Source organism: Pteropus vampyrus, unplaced genomic scaffold (assembly GCF_000151845.1).
Source record: "Pteropus vampyrus isolate Shadow unplaced genomic scaffold, Pvam_2.0 Scaffold66, whole genome shotgun sequence".
Lineage (NCBI taxonomy): Eukaryota > Metazoa > Chordata > Mammalia > Chiroptera > Pteropodidae > Pteropus > Pteropus vampyrus.
In genome coordinates, this window is record NW_011888847.1 from 2,597,861 (window position 1) to 2,609,576 (window position 11,716).

Consider the following 11,716-nt stretch of genomic DNA (forward strand, 5'->3'; position numbering starts at 1 on the left):
AAGGGGCTCTCACTGCCCCCTCCCCAACCCTCAGTTTTTGCAGATAAGGAAGTAGAGATCCAGGGAAAGCAGACAATTTGCTTGATGTCCATGCACGTGTCTAGGGACAGAGCAAGAATGAAAACCAGGGCCTCCTGATTACTTAGATCAAGCTTATTCTAGTAGAGGGTGATATAAACGAAAAGTGAAAATGCATGGCCCCAAGTGGGGAACAGTGTGGAGATGACCTTTGTCTACGTATGAACCACAGAGTGAGGATGAACTCTGGGCAGGGAGAACCCCATCTATGTTTAAAGCTTCACTCTTCTGAGTGCTTCTCCTCATGTCCTGCCTGGTAGTGACCTCAGATTCTTCTTGGACATGGAGTCTGCTTTCCATGGGTTCTTCTGCTTGTCCCTCCCTATTTCAAGGAACGGAGGGAGGGCAGGAGGTGCCAAGAGAAATACAAAATCACAGTCGTAGAAATGTGCTTCTTCATTACTCTCTGGTAAACAGACAGCTCTGAAATGACAGGGCTTGGCTGTCCCAAATGTCCCTTGCTTCATCCTGTAAGGTTTCTGTTTTTGATGTGAAGTGAGCAGAGAACAAGCAAATGTGAAGAACCATGAAGAATCACTTAACATTCCAAAGACCCTTTTCTCTGTACTGGAGTCATTAAAACAAACAAGCTCCACCCAAGAACCACAAGATTAGCCACTTTCCCACGTCATATCTAAATATTATTTTTCATAATCTTTGTTATCTTACACATTTTTCTAATAGGCTCATTGTCTTGTTAATTTGGCCTGTCCCAAGTTGAAAGAGATGCTATTCTCATCATTCCAAACTCTGTTTCAGAATGCATGCCTTTTAGGTATGGCCCCATCATTTATCTATGTTGGAGATTAATAATAAGGGAAGGAAAGCAGAAGCAGTGGCTTGGTCTCTTGTCTCTACTCTCCTCCTCCGAATGAGTCGTAATCAGTAAACATCATCCTAAAGTATTATTTCCATTGTGTCACTCCCTTATTCAAACATCTCCAGCTTTCCCTAATATTGACCATATCAAGAGTAAATAAACTCTGCCTAACTTCCACATGACCCCAGAATCTAGTCTCTCTCTTCCCAGCAGTTTGATTTTTCAACCGATTCGCAGCTTGTCTTGTACCGTCTGCCCTGGCAGGCTCCTCTCCTCACGGCTCTCCACACCTGGCAAACTCATTCTTGCTGCAGAACCTTGAGGTCTTCTCTTCTCGCCTCTTCTCTAAACCCTCACTACTGCGGACCAGCTCAAGGCTTCACCTTCTTCACAGCGCCCTCTCCAATTCCTCTAGCCCCTGCCAACGTCTCCTCAGGAAGTCCTCATAGGTGAACATAATGTCACAAAGAATTATGTATTTGCCTCTCCACATCCTAGGCTGTCAACTCTCGAACTCAGGGACCATGTTCTCCTTTGGCCTCCCCTACATGGGTGCTCAGTAAACATCTGAGTAGCTGACCATGATCAATTGTCTCTTAGGACCTACGGTACAACCAGATCACTGCCTATCCCAACACTGCTAAAGAATTCGGACAGCGATGTTCTACTTTTTCCTCATAGACATGATTAACTGTCTCAGTGCATGGTGGTACACATATACGCAGCCCTCAGCGGAACCCCTCATGATATTCAGTTCATCCTTTCTTCATTCTGAAAGGTGTGTCTGGTACTGATGTGGGCAGAGAAGAGGCAAATTGTCTGCCTAGATGAGACTGGGGGTGTTAAAGCCTTTGTCAAACAGCCCAACAGGGCTGAAGAGCTTAGGTCTCAGCTGACTGAACCCAGTGGAGATCTCTCCGGTGAGATTCCTGCAGCTCACCTGCCAGAGACAGCTGGCATCTCAGACTAGAAGGATCTGTCCTGTTACTCGGCCCTGAGAAGAGATGTCTCTGAACTCATCAGCGATGGACATAGTCCTTGTCAGGCTGACCCTGGGGCTGGTGCCCTATGGCACCTTACACGATATGGAGCTTGGGGGAGAGTAAGGAGAGAGTAGGACACTGCTAGCCCTTCCTTCCCTACAACCAAAAAGCTTTTCTGTCAGGTCTAGTGCCTTTCCAGCTCAGCCGGGGAATCAGAACTGCACCAGTGGGCCCTCGTGACAATGGGCTGGCCATTTACAGGCTCCCTGGTTTGCCGGATAAGCTGCTTCTGTTCCCAGGCAAGTCTAGAATTTTCTAGAGACTCTCAAAAATGAGGCTTTTCTGGGAAAGATTTGATTCTACTCTGTGAAAAAAATTAAATTTTCTTTTAAGATTAGAATCTTTAAAACGTTCAAAGCAAATGTTTATTATAATCAGCCTCAAAATAAAATGTTTTTAATCTAATTATCTAATTAATCTAATTAATGTACCATCCATTCAAAGGCACACAATAGGCATGTTTTGGAAGTAGACAAACAAACCTAGATTTCAGAACTGCCAGCTATCTTCCCAGTAACAGCCTTCATTTATCTTGTCAACTAAAATAAATATTTAATGTCTCTTTCTTCATTCCTTTAAACAGACTACTATAAAAACTGGGAAATACGCATACCCCAAACACAATTGAAGAACATTTAAGTTGTCAGACTTCACAAAGCCAGGAAACCCCAACTTGAAGCTAATGGTCATTCGCCTTCATCTGTAGGCACGCAGACGCCGGCGGGGAGGTTAAGAACCCAGCTTGTTTATAGGGTTAGCTACTGCATACGGCACAGAAGGGCCTTCTCCGCTGATTTCCCTGGGTCTCTGAGAAGCCTCTGGAGCTGGGCTGTGATAACACAATTTCATCAGCGGCAGAGAAACTATTTTTTTTCTTTCTTTCTAATTAAGGGCCCCTGACTCACTAGGAAAAAAATCAGCTTGGGGTCACCCATAAATTAAAAAAATCAGCTCCACAGGGCTGTTCTTCTTCTTCTTCTTCTTCTTTTTTTTTTTTTTTAAGAGGGAAATGTAAAAGGGTTGAAATCACCAGATTTGAGAAATGAGAATAGAGGTCACTCTTTAATAATAATAAAGTGGGAAAAAAACCCGAACAGATCAAGGATGAGATTGGAAAGGGGGAGGTAGACACAGGCAACCACAGGAGGTCGAGGAAGAAGGAATCCAAAAAGAAAACAAAATGTAGAGCAGAAAAAGTTGTTAAATTCTGCAGTTAGTATTACCCCAAGTAACTAAGTGGGTCAGACCACCAGGGTCTGGATTTCTGAGTTAGATATGCCTTCGCAATGTAAAAGGACAGCCATTCATTGCTCTTTAATTGTTCTTTACCCTTAAAAATGTTCAGGGGCTCTTTTGAACATGGACTACCTGTGGACCAGTGCTAGGAAGAAAATTATTCTCTTGGCTACAGCGTCAGTGCCATTATCTCAAGAGGCAGAAGAAATCCAGTGAGGCCTAAGATGGCTTGCTCCACTTCCCAGTGGCACTGACAAGTGCCTGTCCATGTGTGTGATACTGCAGCAAGCTCCCTGACTTCAGATACCACGGCCTGGAGTCACTCGAGGTCTGGCTGCAGTTTTCACCCTTGTTTGCCACGCAAGTAAAGGATTGACTAGGTAAATTAATCACGCAAACAAGATGGTGAGAGTATTTCAACTATTTAAGAGGATAAAAGTTTTAAGTGCTTTGTAAAATAGGTGGTTAAGTAAACCAATTTGTTTTCCGAAGACTGCGTTTGCTAATAAGCCATACTTCTATTAAAGTCTGCTTTCTTTCCTTCCACCCTCCGGCAACGCCTCTCCTAGGCAACACTTGATTCACCTCATTTTAGTTTCTATATGTGTTTATGAGATTTGAAATTTCATTTCCTTGCTGATATCCAGACTACTCTTTAACTCAGATTTCAATGCCTTCTATTTTAACATATTTCAATACAGATTTTGCTTGCTTTAAATATCAGTACTTAAGTCTTGTGTTTTTCTCAATTATTACATGATTATGTGAAATCTATAGAACCAGCTTTATAGTTAATAGATAATCAGTTTCCATCCTATCAGTGTGATGTGACTTTATTCATAGAAAGGTGGCTCTGGCTCAATTCTAGATCGACCCTGCTCTGAGTGCCACCAAATGCACAGCTGCCTTGCATTACCCTGAAACAGTCAGAGGAAATCTGCCTTGAATTGTAGCGGGAGAGAAGCAGATCATGTGGAATGAATACCTTTTGAATTGTGAGGTCTATTAGACTTTGAAATAAAGTCCAAAGAGAATTTGTTGAGCTACCTATTCCAGGGAGTATTTTAAGTAGACTGTTTCTAGATTACATAGGATAATATATAAGCATTTCTCATTTATATGCTCAAACTCTGTTAGGGCTGATTTCAGAACTTTGTCATTGGGAGGAGACACAAGGAGAGCACTTTGTTTCTTTTAATTCAGGGATTTAAAGAAACACACTATACCTTCTAGCATAAGGTGTGTAGAGAAAGGCTAATGTGCATGTCTGCAAAAATGTTTAGAATAGACTACATCTTAAACTAAACGACTACATGTAACATATTAATCTGAAAGATCACCTTGAATTTAAAGATGCTACCTATCTTCTAAAGAAAAGTAAAGTAAAACAATTTATATCTCAACAAAAGGAAATAATCTTTTACTACTAATTTGCCTGAAGTCAGCCTATGTTCTCAGACTTCAGTACTTGTCTTCAAAGTGTACTAATGTGTGTCTATTTTACAACTCATGGCTCCTTATAATTTTCTACATTGACATTCTCTATATGATCCTCAACTATCCCATTATCATCTTTGCTATTCCCAACTTGTTTGTATATTTAAAAAAAAAAATCATAAATTTGTTCCACAGAATTTGAAATGCAGGCATCTTAACTTTATTAATTTCTGATATCATCATGCCCTATGCTGACTTAATCCAATGACAATGCAAGGTTGCCCTCAAACTCTTTATCTGTGAATATTATATGACCCTCTCTGTAAATTTGAAATTTTTACTGCAATTTTGATGCCTCCCCCTCCCCCAGTAATACTGCTACTAGCCTTTACAATTAATTTCTAAGATACAGGAAGATTCATAAAACTGACAAAATCAGTGGGATTATGTGAATTACAGATTTTTGTCCTCCCTCCTTAATGGTTTGGCTCCCTTCACAGTTATTCTCTTTCTCCACTAGATGGCACCTCCACCCGAATTTAAGAACCACCCAATTTTAAAGTTAAACCACTTGGGAACCAATTTTGTCTTCCTTTTGGGTGAATGGAATGCTCTGTCATATACCATTCACTGTGGTTTCATTAAGTTGCTCATGTCTCAAGCTCTAAACTCCTGGAGATCAGAAACCATCTTTTTAATTTCTTTGACATAAATGTCTCTGGCACAGGGTCAGATACATAGCAGATACTCAATAAATTAATTGGTTGCTCAGTAGTTGAGGAAACATGGAGATGAGATCATCAATTACACTGATAACTGGGACATTCTTCTTCTTTAACCTTGCTACTCGACTCTTCCTGTCTGGAGCAGTCAACCCTATACCAAATATGACTGACATATAAATTGTTATATGATTTATTTCACTTTAAAAACCATTTAACATATTTCATATAATCAAACAGGACTGAACATGGTCCTCTGACCCTTTATTAAGAGGAACAGGACAAATGCATTTTGAACCATCTGCATCTTTCATTTAATTTCAGGTGTTTCAGAAAAGGTTGTTCAATTTGAACTGATTTTGGAAACCTGAGAATTAAACACAGGATTAGTCATCTTTTTTCCCTCTTCCATTTTATTTCTTTCCTCCTCTTTCTGTCTGTTTTACCATTTTTTTCTCCATGATCCTTGTTTTGATTATGTCTGTGATCTCAACATAACTAAGAAAAAGTACCAGCCTCCAAAGTGATTTTTGTGGACTCTAATTGTCTTACATTTTCATCAGATTCTAATTTTCCTTATGGGAAAATAATTCCCTTTGTGGGAAATTGTAGCCCTTCATGTGTGTCATATGTCATCAAATCTAGTGAATTCTCTGATTAAAATGGAAAGAACCATCCCCCACCATTATCTATATGCAAGTATTGGTTTTTGAAACATTGACCTCAGAATCAGAATATTAGGAAGAAAGAGAGAAAGAGAGAGAGAGAGCGAGAGAGAGAGCAAGAGAGAGAGCGAGAGAGCGAGAGAGCGAGAGAGCGAGAGAGCGAGAGAGAGAGAGAGAGAGAGAGAGAGAGAGAGAGAGAGAGAGAGATTCTTCCCCCCATCTAAATACAAACAATAAAAACAAAACACGCTACCAAAAGGAAAAAATCCCAGCCCTCATCAAAACAATCAAGAAATGACACTTAGGGATTAAGGACTTAAAATAGTCAGTTTATAAATTGTCTAAGCCATGTCTGTGCCCTTGTTAACTAATCTGCTAATCGGTTAAAGACAACTTCTGTGTGGCACAGCATTCTATGTTTTCAAAAGCCTCTGCATTCATCTCTCCAGCACCACTGAATTCAGAGTTTGGGCCACGTAACTAGGTGTCTTGAAAGGCATGATTTTGCTGAAACTGCAACGTGTCCAGCAAAACTGACAGGCAATGTTACCTTTCACACTCTGAGTTGCAAAGCCCTAAATCACAGGTTCTTTTCAAGCCAGTATAGACTCTGCCCCACCAGTCCTGAACCCAACTAAGCAGTCAGTGTGAGGTCGCTCCCTTTCTGTGTCCCTTTCCTCTTCAAACACTCTTAGGCCCCTAATTTCTTATGGTTTTCCCCTTCTCCTTTATCCAAACGTTAGTTGCTTTTAGGAAATAACCTGAAACTGACTCAAAACAAGATAATGAATGAAGGATAACTCTGAATTACCCTTTCCAGAGGATTTTTTCCCTTCGCTTTAACAAGAATCAAAGTTCTAAACTTAACTGTAACCTCCTCTTTTCTATTATCTAGGGATGACAAGTTATTTTCTACGACAGGAGGGTCTTTCCAGTGCTTCTGGGACCACATTAAGGATATATTTCATTCACAGGGACTACATGCAGCTTTCAGTGTCCCTAGCACTATAGCTGTTCCCAGGCTGTATGGCTAACACACTGGGAACACAGCTAACCCCAAAGCCAGTGACATGGAGGCTCTGCAGTGAGATTTCCCTTGTCATCTGGGAAGAGTACATAGAGGGGTGCATGTTACAAAACTATCTTCTGCCTAGCATGTTTATTTGAATACAAAGACTGCGTCTGATAAACAACCTTACACGTAGCATGGATTTCTTTGGTACCTGCCTTTGGAGCAATTTTTCTCTCTAATCATCATCATCACCATATTCACAGTACTAACAACTGTGATTAATGCTCCCCGTGTTAGTTACAGGACGAGAGTCTTCATATGTGACATTTTTTCCCCCTATGAGGTTAGAGCACTTCTTTCTACTTACATAACCACTCATTACGTCCAAGAGCCTTGAGTCCTGGCACATCGTGGTCAGAACTGAGGGACAGGAATGACTCAAGGACACTTTTAGAAAAATTCTTACATTGTGCCTAGAATGATGGCCAATTCTAAGAAAGGGTACCAGCCAACATCGGGTCAGTCTAGAATCGGGGGAGAGAAACTCAGCCCAGCCTGGAAAGTAGGGTCCCACCCACAAAGAAACCCAGATATTGGATGTCTAGTGGATGAGTCTGGGAAGGCTGAGCAGAAACTATCTTCCTGGGGTCTGGTGGCTTCCTGCTGGCTAGGAAGGTAAGGCAGTTTCTTGCTGGTGGTCTCTCCTCCTTCCAGGCCCCCAGCCACTACATGTCTCCAGAAGTGATCTTGGCCCCTTGAATTTAGAGACTTATTCTGGGGGAGGGCAAGGACAGAGGGAGTAGTTTATATAAGCAGTAACGACAAGCTTCACATCAGTTACGGTGTTAATACTTTTCGAAGTGCTTTCATAGCCATGATCTCATTTGACAATGATCATCTCCATTTTAGACAATGGGAATTGAGTTCTCAGAGTTTGTTGAGAAACTCTAGAAGGGGAGAGGGGAGTGGCTGAGTGGAGAAGAGTAACCACAAAAACAGTGCCTCTGGAAAGAAATGGCAACTCTGGATACTGCAGAAAGCTGAGGTCACGTTGGGACATCTATATCCTGAAGGGCACGTCTGGGGATACACTCATCAGCCAGCCACAGTGGGATCCACCCGAGCCAGGCCCACCTAGGCCCAGTCCCTTGTCCTGGCTTTTCCTTCCTTCCATGATGGTGGTCATTGCTCGTGGCATCTATTCTCATCTTCCTCCTTCCATTTTCTGATTTTCCACATTCCCAACACCAGGGCACAGAGCGGGGGCAGGGACGAGGCAGCGGGGGAGTCAGGAGCTGCAAGTGGCTTTAACAGCCCCTCCCGGCCCTCCCTCAATAACCCAAGTCTCTCAACCTGTTTCAGCCTCACCTTGAGCTAAGAACTAGAGCTGACATGGCTTACATGTGCAGTCTTAGGTGCCCTTTTGACAACTTTAATAAAGAAACCATTTAGAGAATAACAATTAACACTGAACACTTCCTATTGGATTAGCTCCCCTTCAGCAAGAAGCCTTCAAGACTAGGCTGGGTGGTGGCTGGGATGGAGCTGACGCAGGAGGAGCAAAGACTGAGGGAAGAGCTCAGCAACATGAGAGAACATTCGGGAGCCATGCAGCTCCGGGCCAGAGCCTGAGCTCCTAGCCGGCCTCCGAGTTGGGAATGCTGATGGACACCTCTTGACACTCGTCTGCTGGGGAAGCCGACTGGCCTGGAAATTTCCTCAGGAATCTGATACACATGTGGAGGAATACGTATGCATCACAATGACCAAGAATGGCCACAGAGTCGCACACCAGAACAGCTCTGCAGTCAGACTGTGATGCTGTGTCAGTGTGGAACCACCAAACACAATATTAGGAACCCCTTAGCTGCACAGATGGAACTGGTGACACGGGCCCACAAACTTGCACCCAGCAAGGCAATATTCATGCTCCAGACCCATACTTTTACCACGGCCGTAACTACACACACACACACACATGCACGCACACGCATGCACGCGCACACACGCACGCATGCCTGCACACATGCGCAAGCACGCAGGTAAAACACACTTCTACCCACAGCACAGGCAGTCCGGGGCCCCCACCTGTCGTCGCAGTAGGTAAACTTCATGTCCATGCTGTGGCGGCTCAGGAAGGTCTTGCTGTCCAGGGGGATGTCCATGTGGGACGGGTGCTGGATGGGTTCACACATGATGATGAGGCAGGAGAGCAGGGGCTCCTTGTAGCCGCAGAGACTACTGTGAGGGGGGCAGTTGTTGTAGACCTTCACCTGGCCAGTGCAGTGCAAGACCTGGAGACCAGCCATGGAGGGTCAGATGTGGGGCTGAGAGCATGGGGTGGGTGCACATCTGGGACTCCAACCCACACCTGACGTTGTCCTACCTTCCAGGTGGCTGACTTGAGGTTGACGGTTCGGCCTCTGTTGGTGACTGTGCACTTCATCCTCATGAAGAAGTCCCGCTCTGTGGACATGTCTTTGCTTTTCTTCCCAAAACCAGAGCCTGGATGGGGAAGGGTGGAGGGAACCAGTTAAATTTAGTTTTTTACTTATATTCAGAGGAGGGGCCCAGTTGCAGTGTTTTCTGGGTAATGTATTGTTTGTATTTCTCAAACATCTGCTCCTTCGATAGTATCTGTAGCCTGTCATGAATGCTGAATAAATACCGTCTTGGCCTCTGGACTAAAGCTTTGTCCCTTCCAGCTTGCCTCCCTAACTGGAGTATAAGCACCTGACGAGTAGGGCTCTTCCGCTGCACTCAGGGCATGGGCAGGGCTCCCTTCGGAGCAGTGAGGCAATGAGTGACTATTAGCCATCATCTCAGCAAAGCTCTGCTGGGGCAGGCCCAGGTTCCCTAGGTGGACTTCCAAGGGATGGTCTGGGTGAGACCACAATTATCCAAGGGGACAAGCCTCTTGGGTTAGAAATGTCCTTCAGAGATGCCTGTCTTTTCTTCATTCCTGTCCCATAGGAATTGGAATCCTTCTATGCCCCATTCTCAACCAGCAATGGCTGAATCCATTGTAGTGTACCATCAGCATTCTCCCTAAAGTGACATGTCAAGCTCAAGAGAGACCGCTGGTCCAAATCTCCTGGGATTTGGTGAGCCAGTCCACTCCAAGGAGTAACTCAACATGGATCACATCCTTTCTCAGCCAGAATTAAATAAATCACCAAGAAAAATAATATAGCTTCCTTCCTTATAGTCTCCACATAGCCTGCCCATTCAGAACTTTCTCCATTTTTGGCAAAACGAAGTGATAAATGTAGCAAGTGTCGTTTGACAGAGTCCCTTTGTCCATGCCTAAATTCTGCCTAACCCACCACCCCCATCCTGGCCTGCCAAGGTACATGCCTGCCCCCTGCCCAGCAACACAGAACAATCCAGAGCCTTGTTTCAAATGCTCACAACATTCCTCTCTCCAGGCATGGCACCAGCATCCGCACCTAAAACTCCAGAGGGCTGTGATTTGATTGACATATGCCCAAAGATCTGTGTGTCCAGTGAACTATGTCACCTTTGAATCTATCCTAAATATCCCTAGGAGAGCCCACTAAGTAATGAACCAAATGGTGAACCTTTTTTTTTTTTTTAAGAAAGAATATCCCTCCATCATGATCATAAAACCATGCCTCTCAAACTTGTTTCCTACAATTTAAATTTTCATAGGTGGCTGTGCTCACTTTGGTAGCACATATATTAATTTTCATAGCTGGGGTTTGCATATCTTGGGTTTGTAATCTTGGGGCTTGGACCTACCACCAGGACCAGCTCAGGTGTTGGGGATGAGAGTGGCTGTGGCTTGGGTTATTATTACTGTGGCCTCCTAACTTGTTAGCCTCTGGATTCTTGCCATTCTGCCATTCGATTAATCTCTCTAAACACGGTTCCAATCAGATTACTCCACCTCTGGCTCAAGAACCTTCAGTAGCGCCCCTCTGTCACAGGATAAAGTTCGAGGCCCTCCACCTGGCTTTCAAAGTCTTCCACAATCTGCCTCCTGACCTTATCTTCCTCTAGGTACTGGTATTAATCCTTTGCTTCCAGATCATGAGTCCACTCAGGCCGGCACCTTCAATAAGGATCTGCTTGCTGATTCTTTGAGTTTGATTCCAAGTCCTCAATACAGGGACCAAGGGACCTGAAGTTCTACTCAGATAAATGAAGTAGTATCATGCTGTGAATCACGGCACTTGAATGCCGGAAGGTCCTAGACTTTGCCTGTTCCAATACTGCCAGTTTGAAAAGAAAGACTCCAAGGATCAAAGCAATGAAGTGACTTGCTTCAGGTCACATGTTCAGACAGAGATTAAGGTCAGTGGTTGAACTAAGACTGAGAACCCAAGGACCAAAGGGTTTTTGGAGTAGAAGATATGAGGCTTTGGTTTTCTCAGGCTTCAAGCACCTGCTTTAGACAGGGATTCAGAAAGTCTGGCCACCCCTTCCTCAAGGAACTGATAGGACTTTCTCAGCAACACTGCTAAGACACTGAATAGCCCATGTAGTGCTCTCCAGACTGTGTACTCTAGGAGCTAGGTGGCCTGAAGCCTTCAGGAGAGAAAAGGGGCTGCCTGAGAGGTCAGTGGGTGGCGGGGGTGTAGGCAGGGGTGGTTGTAATTCTGTATTTTGCAGGCCCAGACTGCATGCTCAGACTGTAACGAGGGTGGAAGTGGGCCAATAAAGTGTCTGCTTCTGCAGCA

The 11,716-nt window shown here is 44.0% G+C and overlaps 1 protein-coding gene across 1 annotated transcript in view; it reads right to left on the reverse strand.

Moving 5' to 3' along the window:
• Positions 1-11,716, reverse strand: part of EPAS1 (endothelial PAS domain protein 1) — an 83,507-nt gene that overhangs the window by 16,804 nt on the left and 54,987 nt on the right. The window contains exons 5-7 of the mRNA XM_023531273.1: positions 9,400-9,518; positions 9,102-9,307; positions 7,381-7,433 (exon numbers count right to left, since the gene is read on the reverse strand). Of these exons, the coding sequence (XP_023387041.1) occupies positions 7,381-7,433; positions 9,102-9,307; positions 9,400-9,518 (378 nt within the window). The remainder of the gene's footprint in view (positions 1-7,380; positions 7,434-9,101; positions 9,308-9,399; positions 9,519-11,716) is intronic.